Here is an 18407-nt window from a genome sequence, read left to right as displayed (position 1 = left end):
CACACTGGAATAATCAGCAGAGCAGCACACATTGGGTAAATCAGCATAGCAGCACACACTTGGTTAATCAGCAGAGCAGCACACACTGGGTTAATCAGCAGAGCAGAACACACTGGGATAACCAGCCCAGCTGCACACACTGGATTAATCAGCCGAGCAGCACACACTGGGTTAAACAGCCGAGCAGCACACACTGGTTTAACTTGCCCAGCAGCACACACTGGGTTAATCAGCCGAGCAGCACACACTGCGTTAATCAGCAGAGCAGCACACACTGGGTGAATCAGGAGAGCAGTAGAAACTGGGTTAATCAGCAGAGCAGCACACACTGGGTTAAGCAGCAGTGCAGCACACACTGGGTTAACCAGCCCAGCTGCACACACTGGGTTAATCAGCAGAGCAGCACACACTGGGCTAATCAGCAGATCAGCACACACTGGGTTAATCAGCAGATCATCGCACACTGGGTTAATCAGCAGAGCAGCACACACTTGGTTAATCAGCAGGGCAGCACACACTGGCTTAATCAGCAGAACAGCACACACTGGCTTAATCAGCAGAGCAGCACACACTGGTTTAGTCAGCAGAGCACCACACACTGGGTTAATCAGCCAAGCAGCACACACTGGGTTAATCAGCCGAGAAGCACACACTGGGTTAATCAGCCAAGCACACACACTGGGTTAATCGGCACACACTGCGTTGATCAGCACAGCAGCAGACACTGGGTTAATCAGCCAAGCAGCAGACACTGTGTTAATCAGCACAGCAGCACACTTTGGGTTAATCAAACCAGCAGCAGACACTGGGTGAGTCGGCAGAGCAGCACACACTGGGTTAATCAGTCCAGCAGCACACACTGGGTTAATCAGCAGAGCAACACACACGGGGTTAATCAGCAGAGCAGCACATACTGGGTTAATCAGCGGAGCAGCACATACAGGGTAATCAGCAGAGCAGCACACACGGGGTTAATCAGCAGAGCAGCGCACACTGGGTTAATCAGCAGAGCACCACACACTGGGTTAATCAGCAGAGCAGCACACACTGGATTAATCAGCAGAGCAGCACACACTGGATTAATCAGCAGAGCAGCACACACTAGGTTAATCAGCAGAGCACCACACACTGGGTTAATCAGCAGAGCAGCACACACTGGATTAATCAGCAGAGCAGCACACACTGGGTTGATCAGCAGAGCAGAACACAGAGTTAACCAGCCCAGCTGTGCACACTGGGTTAATCCGCAGAGCAGTGCACACTGGGTTAGTCGGCACCCACTGGGTTACTCAGTCCAGCAGCAGACACTGGGTTAATCAGCCCAGCAGCAGACACTGGGTTAATCACCCCAGCAGCAGACACTGGGTTAATCAGCCCAGCAGCAGACACTGGTTTAATCAGCAGAGCCACACACTCTGGGTTAAGCAGCAGAGCAGCCCACACTGGGAGAGCAGCCCACACTGGGTTAATCAGCAGAGCAGCCCACACTGGGTTAATCAGCAGAGTAGCCCACACTGGGTTAATCAGCAGAGCAGCACACACTGGGTTAATCAACAGAGCAGCACACACTGGGTTAATCAGCAGAGCAGCACACACACGGGGTTAATCAATCCAGCAGCACACTCTGCGTTCATCAGCCCAGCAGCACACATTGGGTTAATCAGCAGAGCTGCACGCACTGGGTTAATCAGAAGAGCAGCACACACTGGGTTAATCGGCACACACTGGGGCGGCACACACTGGGTTAATCATGCAGACCTGCACGCACTGGGTTCATCAGCAGAGCAGCGCACACTGGGTTAATCAGCGGAGCAGCGCACACTGGGTTAATCAGCAGAGCAGCACACACTGGGTTAATCAGCAGAGCAGCACACACTGGGTTAATCAGCAGAGCAGAACACAGAGTTAACCAGCCCAGCTGTGCACACTGGGTTAATCCGCAGAGCAGCGCACACTGGGTAGTCGGCACACACTGGGTTAATCAGCCCAGCAGCACTCCCTGGGTTAATCAGCCCAGCATCAGACACTGGGTTAACCAGCCCAGCAGCACACAGGGGATTAATCAGCAGAGTAGAATGCACTGGGTTAATCAGCAGAGCAACACACACTGGGTTAATCAGCCCAGCAGCACACACTGGATTAATCAGCACACACTGGGTTAAACAGCAGAGCAGCACACACTCGGTGAACAGGCAGAGCAGCGCACACTGGGTTAATGAACAGAGCAGCACACTCTGTGTTAATCAACAGAGCAGCACACACTGGGTTACTCAACAGAGCAGCCCACAGTGGGTTAATCAACAGAGCAGCCCACACTGGGTTAATCAACAGAGCAGCCCACACTGGGTTAATCAACAGAGCAGCCCACACTGGGTTAATCAACAGAGCAGCCCACACTGGGTTAATCAGCAGAGCAGCCCAAATTGGGTTAATCAGCAGAGCAGCACACGCTGGGATAATCAGCAGAGCAGCACACACTGGGTTAAAGAGCCGAGTAGCACACTCTGGCTTAACTTGCCCAGCAGCACACACTGGGTTAATTAGCAGAGCAGCACACATGGGGTTAATCAGCAGAGCAGCACACACTGGGTTAATCAGCCGAGCAGCACACACTGGGTTAATCAGCACAGCAGCACACACTGGGTTAATCAGCCGAGCAGCACCCACTGGGTTAATCAGCCGAGCAGCACACCCTGGGTTAATCAGCAGAGCAGCACACACTGGGTTAATCAGCAGAGCAGCTCACAATGCGTTAATGAGCAGAGCAGCAATGCGTTAATCAGCAGAGCAGCACACACTGCGTTTCACAACAGAGCAGCACACCCTGGGTTAATCAGCAGAGCAGCACACACTGGGTTAATCAGCCCAGCAGCACACACTGGGTTAATCAGCCCAGCAGCACACATTGCGATAACCAGCAGTGCAGCACACACTCATTTAATCCGCAGAGCAGCACACACTGTGTTAACCGGCACACACTGGGTTCATCAGCAGAGCAGCACAAACTGGGTTCATCAGCAGAGAAGCACACACTGGGTTCATCAGCAGGGCAGCACACACTGGGTTCATCAGCAGGGCAGCACACACTGGGTTATAAGCAGAGCAGCACACACTGGGTTAATCAGCACAGCAGCACACACTGCGGTAATCAGCAGAGCAGCACACACTGGGTTAATTAGCACAGCAGTAAACACTGGGTTAATCAGCCCAGCAGCACACATTGCGATAACCAGCAGTGCAGCACACACTCGCTTCATCCGCAGAGCAGCACACACTGGGTTAACCGGCACACACTGGGTTAACTGACACACACTGGGTTAATCAGCACAGCAGCACACATTGGGTTAATCAGCAGAGCAGCACACACTGGGTTAATCAACAGAGCAAGCACACACTGGGTTAATCAGCAGAGCCGCACACACTGGGTTAATCAGCAGAGCCGCACACACTGGGTTAATCAGCAGAGCAGAGCAGCACATCTTGTGTTCATCAGCCCAGCAAAGCACACTGCAAAAATCGATGGGGTCGCTTTGGGAAAACGATCCCAGGAACAGAAAATGAGAAAATGGGGTTTAAATTGTTCATGTTGCACCAGTGTGCTGGTAACAGTAGCTTGTGTCTGGAACAGAAATGTTATATTGCAAAGCAAAAGCATCTGTTGTAAACCATATTTCAACTTCCGTTTTCTCCATCCAGGGCACTCCATATCTATATGATTTAGCTAAACATAGTCCATTTGGTAGCTGGTATAGGAGGTAGAGGGTTATAATGGACCTGCTTAAGGCTTGAGTTACCTTATCACGGGCAGCATGGTAGCATGGTGGTTAGCACAGCTCCAGGGTCCCAGGTTCGATTCCGGCTTGGGTCACTGTCTGTGCGGAGTCTGCACATCCTCCCCGTGTGTGCGTGGGTTTCCTCCGGGTGCTCCGGTTTTCTCCCACAGTCCAAAGATGTGCAGGTTAGGTGGATTGGCCATGATAAATTGCCCTTAGGGTCCAAAATTGCCCTTCGTGTTGGGTGGGGTTACTGGGTTATGGGGATAGGGTGGAGGTGTTGACCTTGGGTAGTGTGCTCTTTCCAAGAGCCGGTGCAGACTCGATGGCCGAATTGCCTCCTTCTGCACTGTTATTTCTATGATAATCTATGATTATCAATTTCCTTCACCCCCCCTCAAAAAATAAAATAAAAGGCCGCTCAAATAAAGAACTTCAAACCTTAAAAAATGATATAGCACATTTCACTTGTCCAAAAGCCAATGAAGTACCTTGGAAGTCTGGTCACTGTTACAATTAGAAAACGTGGCAGCCAATTTCTGCACAGCAAGCTCGTGCAAAACAGCAGTGAGATAATGACGGAAGTTGGCATTAAGAAGTTAATGTTTTCAGAAGGGGAAGCAATAAATAGCCACAAGAAGTCAAATGAATTCCTGTTATCCGTTGATGTCTTGTAATATACAGCCTGTGAGTGGGTGCAAAATATTCCTTCTTCACGCAGCCTTGGATGTGTGTGATCACTCTGTAGAAACAAGTCAGAAAATAATCATTGCACATCCATAAATGATCACAGGTTACCTTCCCATCACTGATACAAAACCCTGCCATAATGATGTGCTCGCCGCCGCCCGGATACTCCCACAGGACTTCCTGGTCTCAGCTGGGAAGCGTGTATCAATTCCTCACTCAGCCAATAGACTGGAACGTGGTGCAGTAAGTAGTCCAGGAGATCCCGTGCCTTTCCTGGAAGTGTGGCGGCGATTCTGCCAGGAGATTTTTTGGCAATGTTGGGGGGCGGAGTCAGCTCCAAGGAGATTCCCGACTGTCCGACATTCGACCTTGTTGTAGTCGCACACATAAAAAACCTGACCAATCGGCTCACTGCGCAATAGGGGGAAAATAAGGACAAGTCCTTTCCCTGCAAAAGTGACGGGTGGAAGCAACATCCACGAAACAAAACTACATTATTTTAGGTCAAAAATGGACAATGGTGCAAGTTAAGTATGCTCCTTCAATCGCAAGGCCCTAGCTTCCAAACATAATACAGACAGAGCGAGAGCCCGGAGTCTGTCGGAGAGGACAAGGCATTCCCTTTGTTTTCTATTCCAACCAGTGTGTGTGAGCTAACCATGTGACTCTTCCATTAGGAATATTTCCTTCAGCATCAATCATAACGTCCAGTGCGTTTTTGTTAATCCTTGTTCAGGCAGTCCCAAATCACTCACAAATACTAAGACTCTTACCGGCAACTGTGGAGGGCTTCAGTGCCTTTACCAGTGTTGCATTTCGAGCCAACCAGTAGGGATTACTGAAGTGTGACCAGTGCTGGAACTCCTGCCAAGTGCCTTCCGTCTCCATCGCTTCAGGAGCCTCTGCCTTTTGCTCAGTGCTGTGCCAAGTAAATTTGGCTGTGATTGGCAGCTCACCAGCTGGACAAATGCCCGGTGAAAGAGTCAACTGAAACTCGGGATTCACATCCGGGTTTCCGGTCTCCCTGTCTTACCTCGTTTATTAAGAGCACGCCGTATGTACACATTCTGTGTAATAAGCATTTAGATTTCGCTATTAGATGCTTCGTGCCACAAATGGCTTCTCCGTGCTATAATTATCCCTTATATTATTGTTATTGTTGACATCAAAACAGTGTCCCCAGCAGTTTTGGAACTGTTAAATACTGTACATGTTTACATATTGGAGTTTTCAGCTTCAGTCGGCAGCTGGCATTCCCCGATTGGACCAAGCCAAAATCTAATAAGAGTCATAAAGGTCGACAACACAGAAAAGGCCCTTTTGGCCCATCATGTCTGCACCGGTCAAAAACAACCACCTAACTATTCTAATCCCATTTTCCAGCACTTGGCCCATAGCCTTGGCAGTGCAAGTGCACATCTAAATACTTCTTAAATGTTATGATGGTCGCTGCCTCCACCATCCTTTCAGGCAGTGAGTTCCAGACTCCCACCACCCTCTGGGTGAAATTCTTTTCCCTCACATCTCCTCTAAACTTTCTGCCGCTTACCTTAAATCTATGTCCCCTGGTCATTGATTCTTCCACGAAGGGGAACAGTTTCTTCCTATCTATGCCCTTCATAATTTTATACATCTCAATCATGTTCACCCTCAGCTTCCTCTGCTCCGATGATAATAACCCTTGTCTATCCAATCTCTCTTCATAACTAAAGCGCTCCAGCCCAGGCAACATCATGGTAAATCTCCTCTGCACCCTTTCCAGCACTGTCACATCCCTCCATAATGTGGATTCCAGGACTACACACAATACTCTAGCTGTGGCCTAACCAACATTTTATACAGTTCCAGCATAACCTCCCTGCTCTTGAGCTCAATGCCTCAGCTAATAATGGCAAGTATACCAGATGCCTTCTTAACCACTCTATCCATCTGCGCGACTATGTTATGTGACGGGTGTATATGCACACCAAGGTCCCTCTGATCCTTGGTGCTTCAGAGTCCTGCTGTTTATCATGTATTCCGTTGCCTTGCTTGTCCTGCACAAGTACATCACCTCACACTTATCCGGATTGCCACTGATCGGCCCATCTGACCAGCCCGTCTATATCCCCTTGTAATCTAAGGCTATCCTCTTTTAAAGATATATGTAAGGATATATATACCATCCCACCAATTTTCATAAAATTTGCTTACTTATTCATCAATCCTCCTACACTACATTCATGTCTAAATCATTGTTATAAACCACGAACAGCAAGACGCCAACTAATCTGGGTCATGGATTAAAAATACAGAGGCAAGAAGCCATTAAACAATGTTCACATATGATCCAGGAGGTACTGTTCTAATGTGATATTGTGTGCTTGCTTTATTCTCCCAGATGCAGAGAATATTGCTATGAGGTAATTTAGACCATGGATGAAACACAAATGGACATAGAATATTAAATTGCATAATCCGGCAATTGGTCCAAAATACCCATGCCTGCTCTTCAAAAGAGCTCATCAATTAGTCACACTCCCTCCACGATACCTGATTGCTATTTACCCAATCGCAATGGTTTTGAATTTATGACTGCTTGGCTCAGTCACAAGCAAAAATATGAGCAGAAATAAATGAAGGATGATCCTTATCTATGTAAATAAATGGCTTCAGTGACACAATTCATCAGTTCATTGCCTCTAGCAAAACATACAATAGTTTGTGTCAACGTATTTACCATAAACTCTAATAGCGCTCCCTGTGGTACAAGGAATAAAAGCACCATCTGGTTGGTATAGGACTGGGCCAAATGGTGTTGATTAGCTATTTTGTGATGGGCTGAAGATCAATGAGGACTACGATTGAGATTACTTTTGGCCTCAGTGTAGACAAAGATCAGCCAACAATCCATTGCTATTCACACAAAAGTGCTTCTTTCCCCCTACCATTGGCAGCCATGTCGTCAGCGGCTGAGGCTCTCAATTGCAGTGTTAATGTAAGCCTACTTGTGACACTAATAAAGATTATTGAAATCAAACGAAAATGAAAATCGCTTGTCACAAGTAGGCTTCAAATGAAGTTACTGTGAAAAGCCCCTAGTCGCCACATTCCGGTGCCTGTTCGGGGAGGCTGGTATGGGAATTGAACCGTGCTGCTGGCCTGCTTTAAAAGCCAGCTCTTTAGCCCAGTGCTAAACCAGATTATTATTATAAACTCTTGAGATTCTCTCTCTAAACCTCTCCCTACAAGGCCCTCCTTCGCAGGCGGCATGGTAGCACAGTGGTTAGCACTGTTGCTTCACAGCGCCAGGGTCCCAGGTTCGATCCCAGCTTGGGTCACTGTCTGTGCGGAGTCTGCGTGGGTTTCCTCCAGGTGATCCGGTTTCCTCCAACAAGTCCCGAAAGGCATGCTGTTAGGTCATTTGGAAATTCTGAATTCTCCCTCTGTGTACCAGAACAGGCACCGGAATATGGCGACTAGGACCTTTTCACAGTAACCTCATTGCAGTGTTAATGTAAGCCTACTTGTGACAATAAAGATTATTATATTATAAAATCTACCTTTCGTCAGGTGTTTTGGCTACTTTTCCTAATGTCTCCTTTCTTGGCTTAGTGTCAATAATGTGGGGTGCTTACACTCTCATCAGGCACCTTGGGATGTTTAACTGTGCTAAAGACACTGTATAAATTCAACTTACTTGTTGTTGGGTGGTGACAGGTTTTAGTTTATCCTGTCTCGACAAATTAACAAAGAATAGTCACTTGGCCAAGACAATGGAGTGCTCCCAATGGAGCGATACCAACCGCAGCCCCCCCCCCCCCCAAATTCAGAAATTGTTGGCTCAAAGTGGTAGCATATAGATTTACACCCACAATCCAGTCAGCCAATCACAACGAACAAATGTCAGAGGTCAAATGACCTCAGATCCTTGTTACACACCCAGAAATGATTGGCCGACCAGAGATCTGCTGCATCCTTTACAATCAATGAGCTGTACATAGTCAATACTTTTCATTATTAACTTAAAATGTTAACTAATACAATTGCACCGATGGTGAACTGACCCCACAGCTAAGAAGCCCATGAAGAAAGATTTCTCAACAGACTTGTTAATGTGCTTGATTTTAAAAATGTCTAAATGACCATCTACTTTACAGAACATGCGCAAAGATTCAATTCAGTCCTCTGTGCATTTTGTTCTTTGCTCATAACATTAATTCAATATATAATCGAGATTGTCTATATTAAGCTATTTTATTTAAAGTACCCATTTCTTTGTTTCTAATTAAAGGTCAATTTAGCGTGACCAATCCACCTACCCGGCACATCTTTGGGTTGTGGGGGTGAGGCCCATGCAAACATGGGGAGAATATGCAAATCCACACAGAGACCAGGGATTGAACCCAGGTCCTCAGCGCCTTGAGGCAGCAGTGCTAAACACTGCGCCACCGTGCCGCCAGTCTACATTAAGCTATAGATATATTTTATGGTCGAAGCTATGATTGAAAGTTTAGAAACATAGAAAATAGGAGCAGGAGGCCATTCGATCCATTCAGTATGATCATGGCTGATCATCCAACTCAATAGCCTGATCCCGCCTCCCTCCCTGCCATATCCTTTGATCCCCTTCATCCCAAGTGCTTTTTCTAACTGCTTCTTGAAAGCAAACAATGTTTGGCCTCAACTGCTCTCTGTGGCAGCAAATTTACATTTCACAACATAAAATCCTACCTTGTCTAAAAGTTGTTTGCGATATGGTTCATGTTAGAGGAAAAAAAACTTTTAATGAGACTGGTTAGTCATGGTCCCACAACCAATGTGAAGAAATAAATAGCTGAAGTAAATGACATGTATTCAGGAATAAAAACATTTTGAAAGTAGAGCAGCTTCCTAAAGACTACAATCAAGTCTATAGTAGCAACAAGGTATTTCACTCACTCCTGGGCATCTTTCTAATCCTTTACATGTTGGAAAGTCAAAGGAGAAAAAGTGGAAGTTACTTGTTCACAAAATAGCTAACAGGACTCAGAGAAGTCAGAGCTCTGCCAATTAAAAAATTAGACCAGATCTCAAAATGGAGTTCATGGATAACTGGGGGTCCTTAGAGACTTTATGAGGGGGTCCGCGATGCAGGGCAAGCCTTGAGTGAGCAACTGCCCCAGGCACTGCGGTGTTCGAACAAGTGACCACTGGAGGCATTCTCTACTCTTCCTGGGCTCCTGCTCTCGCTGGGCTCGTACTCTCCTGGTGTTTTCTCCTATACTGCTCTAATGGGCTTTCTTCCAAGGATGGACAGACTTTACAGTAAGCTGGCACACCCATCTCATAGATTATGGTAAGTACCTGCTTTCTTCCAAGTTAAAACACTGTTTACATGCAGTATTTTTGTATTGAGCATTATAAAGAACTATAGCTGAGATGGGACTTTGTGATTACCAATCTATTTGAAAATGGATCCTTCAACCAAAATATTTGAGAACAGATTTACTCAATTTGAGCGCAACAGACCAATGTACATTGAAAACAATAGAAAAACTACCTAAACTAACTGCAGTGGCCGATGAGTGTAAAATTCTTTAGTGTGATTTTAAGGCTTACAACGCAAATTGCATTTAGTTGGATTTTATTCACCAAATATCGATCTATAGGAAATTAATGTGTAGTATCCTTCATGTTAGTCCATGGATTGTTTTATTGAACCCAGCAAACATTCTACTGCGCAACATCACATTAACATGGTTTCACGCCAGGTGGATACCAATTTGTCAGCAGCACAAACCTAATCAGAAGTCTCATCTGAAAAGCTAACCCATTGTTGTCATCTTTCCCCAGCTCATTCATACCTGCAGTGAGCATCTTGAACATCCCAAAATCTGCACATGTGGCTGAATCCTGTCCTTGAGTTGAATTAACGGGGTGGGGGGTTATTTTATTTTTTTTAAGTTTTCCCCGTAGAACATCTGCTTTACTGTTTTAGGAACTTTTCTCTTCCGAACGTAGGCTCAGACCACACCTAATAACAGTTAACTTTTCGAAAGCAGCTGCAGCTTCATATCCCTGGAAAAGGTCCAAGCAGCAAATTCACTGTAACAGAAGACGGGTCATGCAAGGCTAGTGAAAAGGAAACGTTTCCAATTCATTAAATCATGAGCCACATAAGGCCAAGTCTGCTCTGGTCCATTATTGTCACGACAGCTGGAGTGTACGTCTGTTAGTGAGAGAGCACCCAAAGACCAAGAACCATTTCACAACTGCACCAAAATCTTTTTTAAAGTAGTTGGAAATGAAGATTAAACAATTAAGTGCACTTCTCCTACCCAATACTCTGAAAAAGCCACAATTGTTTAAAAATAGTTGGTATTTATTGCAAATTAACAACAGTCTGAACTACAAGCCAAACAGCACGTGCAGCAACTATTAAACCAGCTGTAGTATATGGTTTTCTCCACAGTATCTTAAGCATGACTTTAACACAGATTCTAAGCAGCTCTAAAGGTCTACAGTGTGCATGCACAGTAGAACAAGGTACCCTGTTCTGAAGCAAATATTCACTGCTGTCAGTGATTTTATTAACCCATTCACAAATTTTGCCAATTAAGAGATTTGGTACTCTCCTTAATAAGTACTCTTATAATTCTGGCAGCTTGTAGTGTGTCTACAGTGTGTGTAGTATATTAAGACCAACAAATGCTTCAAGAATTGTTGATTCCATGTACCAATTTTATTTATATAGAAATACTTAAAAAAAACATGAAGTAGCACCATTACTTAAGTTTTACCTTTATTATGTAGAACTTTAAATGTCAGAAAAATAAAACTCTTGATACAATTTCAATTCTTGTCTCAGCAAATATAATATTAGTATTTGACCATGAGGTTAAAGGCCCTTTATCATAAAATAAAATATATTTCGTTTTTAAACTTTGCTCAATAAAGTACATTTACGATCAAATAACTTCACCTACATATACATAAACAAGTGGTAAACAAATGTATTAAAATAGAAATACTAAAAACTATAGTGGTGCAACAGAATTTGTAATTTTTCACTGGTTTCTACTTGTACAAATGTTAGAAAGCTTAACTGTTTCCTTTCATTGATTTTTGCTACTTTTATAATTTTGTTTTCGTAATAATATAGAATAAAATATGTTTTATATCATTGCTAGAAAATATGCTGGGTGAAGCGGGTTTTTAAAAGTCTCTCTTGTCCACTTCTAGTCCTACCCTCTCCTGAATACTGCTTGTCTGACACACGGTATGGTCTCTAGACCCAGAGAGGACAGTGTTGTGTGAGATATTAACAAAACTATCATACAGTGTTCCAGCCCTGGTTTAAGGCCATTTGAAAATAAAAAGATTTGTTTTAACCCAGCTACAAAAAAGTCTCACTGAAATTAAATTAAAATACTTGTAAACATCTGCCATACGAAATATAATTTTTCAAGTCAAAAAAGAATAAAATACTTCAATCTGTAACGCAATTCTCATTTAGAATTCTCTTTTTAAAACCTGCGGATTTCACATAATATACGCGATATGTAGTTTTTTTTTGCTAACTTTGCTCCTCTGGATCTTGGTCATTTGCAGCGTTACAAAGATGTGCTGCTGCTGTTGCTGTTTTTTAAGAAAATATGCGTATAGCCTGAGTTACAGCTTTGCGACAGACAGGGCATTCAGGCTCACTCGTCTCACAGATCCTGTTCGCACACTCCATGCAGAAGAGGTTGTGGCCACAGGGAACCAGGGCAGCGATCACCTCGCTCTCCAAACACATCAGGCAGTCTCGGCTGCCTTTCCGTCTCATGCTGGAGGAGGACGAGGAGGAGGAGGAGGAAGAGGAGGAGGACGACGAGCAGGAGCCACTGGGCTCGGCGGGAACCCCGCCAGCGAGGTGGACGCCGCCGGGGAGTGCGGCGGCGGGGATCCCGCCGTTGGTGAAGGGGACCAGGCCGATCGCCGAAGGGACGCCGTGGAGGGGGTCGCTGCGCACCCGGCGGGCAAGCGGATGGTGCTCTGCGGCGGTGCCGTTCACCTGCAGCGGAGGAGGAGGGAGAGGGGGTGGCGGCGGAGGAGAGAGCCTGGGCGGCGGGGCGCCCGCCGAGCCCACGCTGTTGGCCCGCCGCTGCTGCGCCGAGGATCCGCCGTTGCTGGAAGCGCCGGGAGGGTTGGGGCGCTCGAACTGGGACCAGATGATGGCGGAGGGCGGGGGCGCGGGAGCCGGGTCGAAGCTGGGAGACTCGAAGCCCAGATCCCGCTCGCTTTCCCCGGGCAGGGAGGCGGCCAGGGGCTCCCCGCCGCCGCCACCGCCGCCGTAGACATAGCTGCCGTTGCCGTTGACCCCGTTGGCGGGAAAGTGGGCGGGCGGACTGTAGTCGGCCAGGCGGCCGGAGGGGCTGAAGTAAGAGTCGGTGGACGCGCTGCCCAGCGAGCTGGAGCTGTCGTTGCGGTAAGTGGAGAAGGGTTTCCGCCCGGGGCTAGGTTTGTTCCACAGGCTGCCCGGGCCGCCCAGCTCGAAACCCACGTCGGTGCCATTGGCGTGGAAGTCGTTGTCGTCCGTCAGCTCGATCAGGCCGCCCGTCCTCATGGCGATGTGAGCTTCGATCTCCTCCCGGGCCCGGTCCACATTCTCGGGCATCCCGGTTACCTCGAAGACGGGCTCCTTGTCCCGGCTAGGGGTGACGATGTAAGTGTGAGTCTGCTGCTGGATCCGCTTGATGGTCGCCCCCTTGGGCCCCACCACCAGCCCCACCACCCGGTAAGGGACCCGCACCTGGATGCTGGTCTGGCCCGGCAGGTTGGGAGGCCCCGGCGCCGCGCCGTTTAGCGCCGTGTTCTTGTTGCGAGAAGCTCGGATCATGGAGAAGTGCTCGGCCGCCGAGATGATCTCCCGCCTGGCCATGGCCACATCCTCCTTGCGACCGGTCACAACGAAGACTGGCTCCTCCCCGCGCACCGGAGTCTTGATGTAGGTGTTAGTCTTTGCCCGCAAAGCTTTGATTTTGCAACCTTACAGCAAGAAAGAGAAAAACAAAACAAACCCCATCGTTTAGTCACAAAACATCACATGTCTCCCAAGTTCTTTAAAAAAAAACACGAGAAGCAGAATGAAAATAAGACTGCAAAGCTCAAACAAGGCATTTCTTCCCCCCTTTTTGCACAATGAGCTCCTCTCGCATGTCTGCACTTTCCTTTGTCATCACCATTACTCAAGGAGAGAGAGGGGGAGAGAGCACAAAGTGTGCAAGATTCACGCTCCCAGCAATTCTCTGCCTCTGTTACAGCTTTACACTTTCCCTTTGTGATCATCACTCAGATGATTTATTTGCAACTAGCTAAGGCACACCAGCTCACGAATAAAGAGACACATGCACTGTGGAAAAGGATACATGCTGTAGAATACTGGATAGGATACACACACGTAGAGAGAGAAAGAGGGAGCAATGATGCATAGTTTCAGGAGATACAGGACAGGATGCAATGAAGATACACCGAATAAAGAGACACGTTGTTACAGAATAAAGATACACTGACTGAACAGATACATTATATCAGCAGCCTACACAGATAGTCACAGACACGAGATAAAGATACATTGTATCCCATCAGCTCATGTCAGCATCAAATTGCAACATTTTAAACCCAGGAAGGAATCGCAGGGCCAAAAACAAACCCCTCGGCTGCTCTTTACCTTGTCTCCCCACGATCTCTGCGACATGCTCCGAGCTGGGCACGGGCACGCACTCGGTCATGTTGACGCTCTTCTTCCTCGGCTCGTTGTCGTAAATGGAGTTATCGTCGTTGTCCAGACCGAGCAGCGAGAGCTGATCCAGGGCGATCTGCAGCGCTCTCTGGTCGTCCAGCGTCTCTCCTCCTCCTCCGTTGTTATTGTTGCTGCTGCCGCCGGGGTTCCGCTCCATGTCGGTGAAGAGAGAGCTCGGCATCTTTTTTTATGAAAGGAGAGAGAGGGAGGGAGGGAGAGAGAAGAGAGAGAGAGAGGCTGAGCCCGGGAGAAGCAGGAAGGAATCAAGACAAAGCAAAACGAGAGGGGAGGGTATAGGGAGGGAGGGGGTAGAGGAGGAGGGGGGGGGAGGGAAAGAGACAAGAGAGGAAACGCTGGAGTCTCGAAGCAGTGCAGGAGAGGCTCCCCGGGTGGGAGCCCAAAGCCAAGGCAGCGGCCGACTTCTGGGGCCGCAGCTCCCCCCAAACTGCCTTTGTGTCTGGTCCCAGAGGGAGGGGGAGGCAGTGAACACAGCGAGTGGGCACCTAAAGCCGCTTTACCGAGGGGGAGGGGGGTTTCTGAACAATATATAGATGATATATCCACAGCAGCTCTTCCCCTCCCTCCCCGGTCGGCAGCAGAGTATGAACTCCGCCTGGCTGCCTTCCCTCCCTCCCTCTCTCTTTGTGTGTGTGTGTGTTTTTGGGAGGGGAGGGGGGAGGGAACCGGTTGGCTGTCTCTCTCTCTCTCTCTGGCCCGGCTCTCAGTACCGTCTCGCCGTGTCCAGCTCCACTCTCAGCCCCGGCACTGCTGCCGAGCAATGCGGCCCCATGACATCAGCCCCGCACGGCGGGGTCGGCGGGCAGAGGTGAAGCGGCGAAGGCGCCTCATTGGCCCGGGGAGGGAGGAGGGAGTTCAGGCAGCAAGTGAATGGGACTGTCCCCTCCCCGATCCTCCCTCCCTCCTTCCTACAACTCTCCCAACAATGAAACAATACCAGCTGCAGCACGGAGATGGCCTTTTTTCTCCCCTCCCCGACAGAACAGGTAGTCGACACATAGAGAAAACCTGAAAGGGATTCTTGCAATCAGAGTTGCAAATCTTGAATCTGTCCCCCCCCCCCCCCGAAAAATAATGAATTGAATTCATTGTATGCAATGTGAAAGCATTGAGCAGTCACTGAAATCAACGTGATGGTCTTCCACTGTTACAAATAACTAATGGGATATTTTCAATCAATTTAACAATATTGCTCGATGCTTAAGATCAAATGTGTATTCCCTAATGGTCGTGTTGGGAACACCTACCGGGTGCACACAAACCAGCACCGCATTGTATCATTGCTGCTCTTAATATTAATGCATAATAGTAGACCATATTCTTAACCCCATGTTATTATCATTTTCCCCCTGTGATTGGCTGCTGATGGGTTTATTTCCCGGAGGTGTTTTTTTTTTGACCAGCCCAAACAGGGCAAACCGAATCCAAGCAGAAACGTTTTGCACCAGCTTTGCGAAATGTGGATTGAGAACGACGAGGTGTTGTCCGGCCACTGTTTATCAGGGCGAAAGCTGGTGGTCCCAGTTTCTCCCGAAATCAGCGCAAAGGCGCTGCTCGCCCACTAGCTATTCCGCCCAGAGCAGCCTTTTCATTTCTGGGAGGCGGGCGGGCTCCTGAGGTTTGAGTCGCCGGTGTCCGCAGCTCTGAAACTGTTCAGCCTCTCAAAGAAAATGAAATCAATTCTTTTGTCCGCGGCCGGGAGAATTAGCTGTCTTATATTTGTGGGTAATTACGTCAGAACGGAGCTCTGTGAGTGAGAGAACTACAAATCAGAGCTACCTTCTCCCCGCCCCCCAACACACACACACACTAAAGATCACCCAGATCCTCTTCTATCTGAGACAATTGGGTGGCGGTTCGGAAATTGCGGTGCAAGTTCCATCGCAGTGCATTAAATTCCTGGGCAGCGTTACAACAGCTTGGTTTAGATAGACCGTATTGGACACATCACTCGAGCCTATTGTCATTCCGTTTGATACCAAGTTGCAGGGGGGGGGGGGGGGGGGGGTGAGAAAGGGCGGCGCCCTCTTCTCTCTCCGTTCGCTTCATGTGTGCGAGAAATCGCACCCAGGTGACAAAGGGTCGACTTGCTATCAAACAGCAGCCCGGTGCGGATGAGCAACCCAGGTGAACATATCCACCCCAGCGCCGTGTTTACTCAACCCTGTTAACCAGTATGTGCCATTTCCAGTGAGACCTTCTACAGCGGGTTATTCAATGACAATTGGGCATATAATAAATGTTCTTTTTTCTCTCCATTTAGTGGCTCAGAGTAAAGATTCTAACATCGCTTTGAACAGAATGAACTGGTGGAAATAATTAAGTGTCAGCATTTATTTGCACGCGATGAGATTGCAATTCAGTGTTATTAGGGGGGGGGTGGTTAGGGTTTCAGGTTTAAAATCCATTTGATGGTTAGAATTTTAACGAATTCCAAAAATGATGGAGCTTGAAATGTAATTTAGAGGATCATAAAAGGCCAATCACTGCCCCATCTTTCAGCATAACCAGAAATTAAATTAAAAAGCCACAGGTTTGCAATTCAACATTTTTCTTGTTTATTTTTTGAAAAAGGGGCATTTGCTCGGCGAATGGGAGTGAGGGGGGAGGGACACATGGGTTTGAGAATGGTAACAGCCACACACACACAAGAGAATACCATAATGCTGGGCTCTGCATTCAGATTTGAAGAAAAGGCTATTTGTGGACGTGAGCATCGGGAGGGAGATGGATCAGCTCCTCGATCACAAAAGACATTTTTTCAGCTCAGTTTGAAACCGCTGGGACGGAAAGTGACTGCCCTGCTCCCACAATGCTTATGTTAATAGACACGGCTCTAAAAAACCCTCTCAATGGGGAAGCATTTTTTTTGTCCATCGCTCTCTGCCTGTCTATTTAACATAATCACGTCGGGCTTATAACACATTAACTGTGTTTCTCTGCCCTCGGTTATTTCCTCCGAATTTCCCCTTTCAAAATTCGCAAAGAAGATCATTCCCAATCCCACACAGCCTCCCCGCCCCCCAATCTCTTACGTTTTAGCGAATTGTCCTCCTTGTTGCTATTATCTGCCGAAGTCTCTGACTGCAAAGATCACATTCCACTCAGATGTTCTGAGCTCCTCCAAATTGAGGGGTTATTGTCCGCCTCATGGTCACAGAGTCATCGAGTTTTACACAGCACAGCCTCACGTGAAAACAAGACACGACCGACAATGCGCCGCACTTCGCAAGCTTAGCTTGGACTCAAAAGTCAACAGTTGCCAAGGACATTTCTCATCGATGATATTCCCTTCCTGGAAATCAAGAGACGTTTACAAAAATAAAAGGAAATAAGTCCCTTTTTTTTGCATCTCAACATTAGAACCATAAAACCCCTACAGTGCAGAAGGAAGCCATTCGGCCCATCGGTTCTGCACCTGTCCTCAGAGAGAGCACCCTACTAAGGCCCACTCTGCCCTATCCCCCTCAACCCTGCACAGCTTTGGACTGTGGGATGAAACCAGAGCACCTGGAGGAAACCCACGCAGACATGGGGAGAACATGCAAAGTCCACACAGTCACCCAAGGCCAGAATTGAACAGGTCTCTGGCACTGCGACGCAGCAGTGCTAACCACTGTGCAGTCATCCTTTAAGCTGGATAGGGGAGGCTTCAGTGTTAACGTAGTCTGGTTTGATTTTAAAACACCGTGGGCCTTGTGTATTTTTTTCCAAAAATATAACTTTTCTAAAAGTATGTGACAAAACATTTCAAATTGAAAATCACCGTAAGTGCAATAAAATCCAACTTTGCACTGTACAGCATGTTCCACTCTGAGATGCCTCAGTACAATTGTAATGCACTTATGGACTTAATATTTCCAATACACACTACACGTCAGTCATAAGGTGCAAGAGCAAACATTCCAAATTGAATATTACACAAAGTGCAATAGAAGAATGGAAAATAAGAGCAGGAGTAGACTATTCAGCCCTTCGAGCCTGCTCCACCATTCAATATGATAATAGCTGATCCTCAAGCTCAACACCACACTCCCATGCTCTCCCCATATCCCTTGAAATCTTTCGAGTCTACAAATCTATTTATTTCCATCTTAAATACATTCAGTGTTGGCCTTCACAGCCTTTTGTGGTAGAGATTTCCACAGGCTCCCCACCCTCTGAATGAAGAAAGTTCTCAT

General features: G+C 47.3%; 1 protein-coding gene and 1 long non-coding RNA gene across 2 annotated transcripts in view; both read right to left on the bottom strand.

The window, feature by feature from the left end:
* The window catches only part of LOC140386419 (uncharacterized), a 237890-nt gene extending 232486 nt beyond the window's left edge, over positions 1-5404 (bottom strand). Inside the window, exons 1-2 of the long non-coding RNA XR_011933611.1 lie at positions 5237-5404; positions 3795-4515 (exon numbers count right to left, since the gene is read on the bottom strand). This is a non-coding gene — a long non-coding RNA (uncharacterized lncRNA). The remainder of the gene's footprint in view (positions 1-3794; positions 4516-5236) is intronic.
* Positions 5405-11144: 5740 nt separating this feature from the next.
* On the bottom strand, positions 11145-15114 carry mex3b (mex-3 RNA binding family member B). Its single transcript, XM_072468750.1, has 2 exons — positions 14137-15114; positions 11145-13454 (listed from the first exon to the last, which is right to left on the bottom strand). The coding sequence occupies exons 1-2, from the start codon at positions 14387-14389 to the stop codon at positions 12070-12072; spliced, it is 1638 nt and encodes a 545-aa protein (XP_072324851.1). The 5' UTR covers positions 14390-15114; the 3' UTR covers positions 11145-12069.
* Between the last annotated feature and the right edge of the window lie 3293 nt (positions 15115-18407).

The sequence above is a fragment of the Scyliorhinus torazame genome, chromosome 12, assembly GCF_047496885.1.
Source record: "Scyliorhinus torazame isolate Kashiwa2021f chromosome 12, sScyTor2.1, whole genome shotgun sequence".
NCBI classification, from domain to species: domain Eukaryota; kingdom Metazoa; phylum Chordata; class Chondrichthyes; order Carcharhiniformes; family Scyliorhinidae; genus Scyliorhinus; species Scyliorhinus torazame.
The sequence above is the reverse complement of the archived record's forward strand: the minus strand, read 5'-3'. Positions and strand labels throughout refer to the sequence as shown.

Excerpts from the sequence above, each read along its gene's own strand:
- mex3b (XM_072468750.1), bottom strand. The coding sequence starts at position 14,389 with ATGCCGAGCTCTCTCTTCACCGACATGGAGCGGAACCCCGGCGGCAGC. Across the intron at positions 13,455-14,136 it reads AGAGATCGTGGGGAGACAAG|GTTGCAAAATCAAAGCTTTG; the intron begins GTAAAGAGCAGC and ends TCTTGCTGTAAG.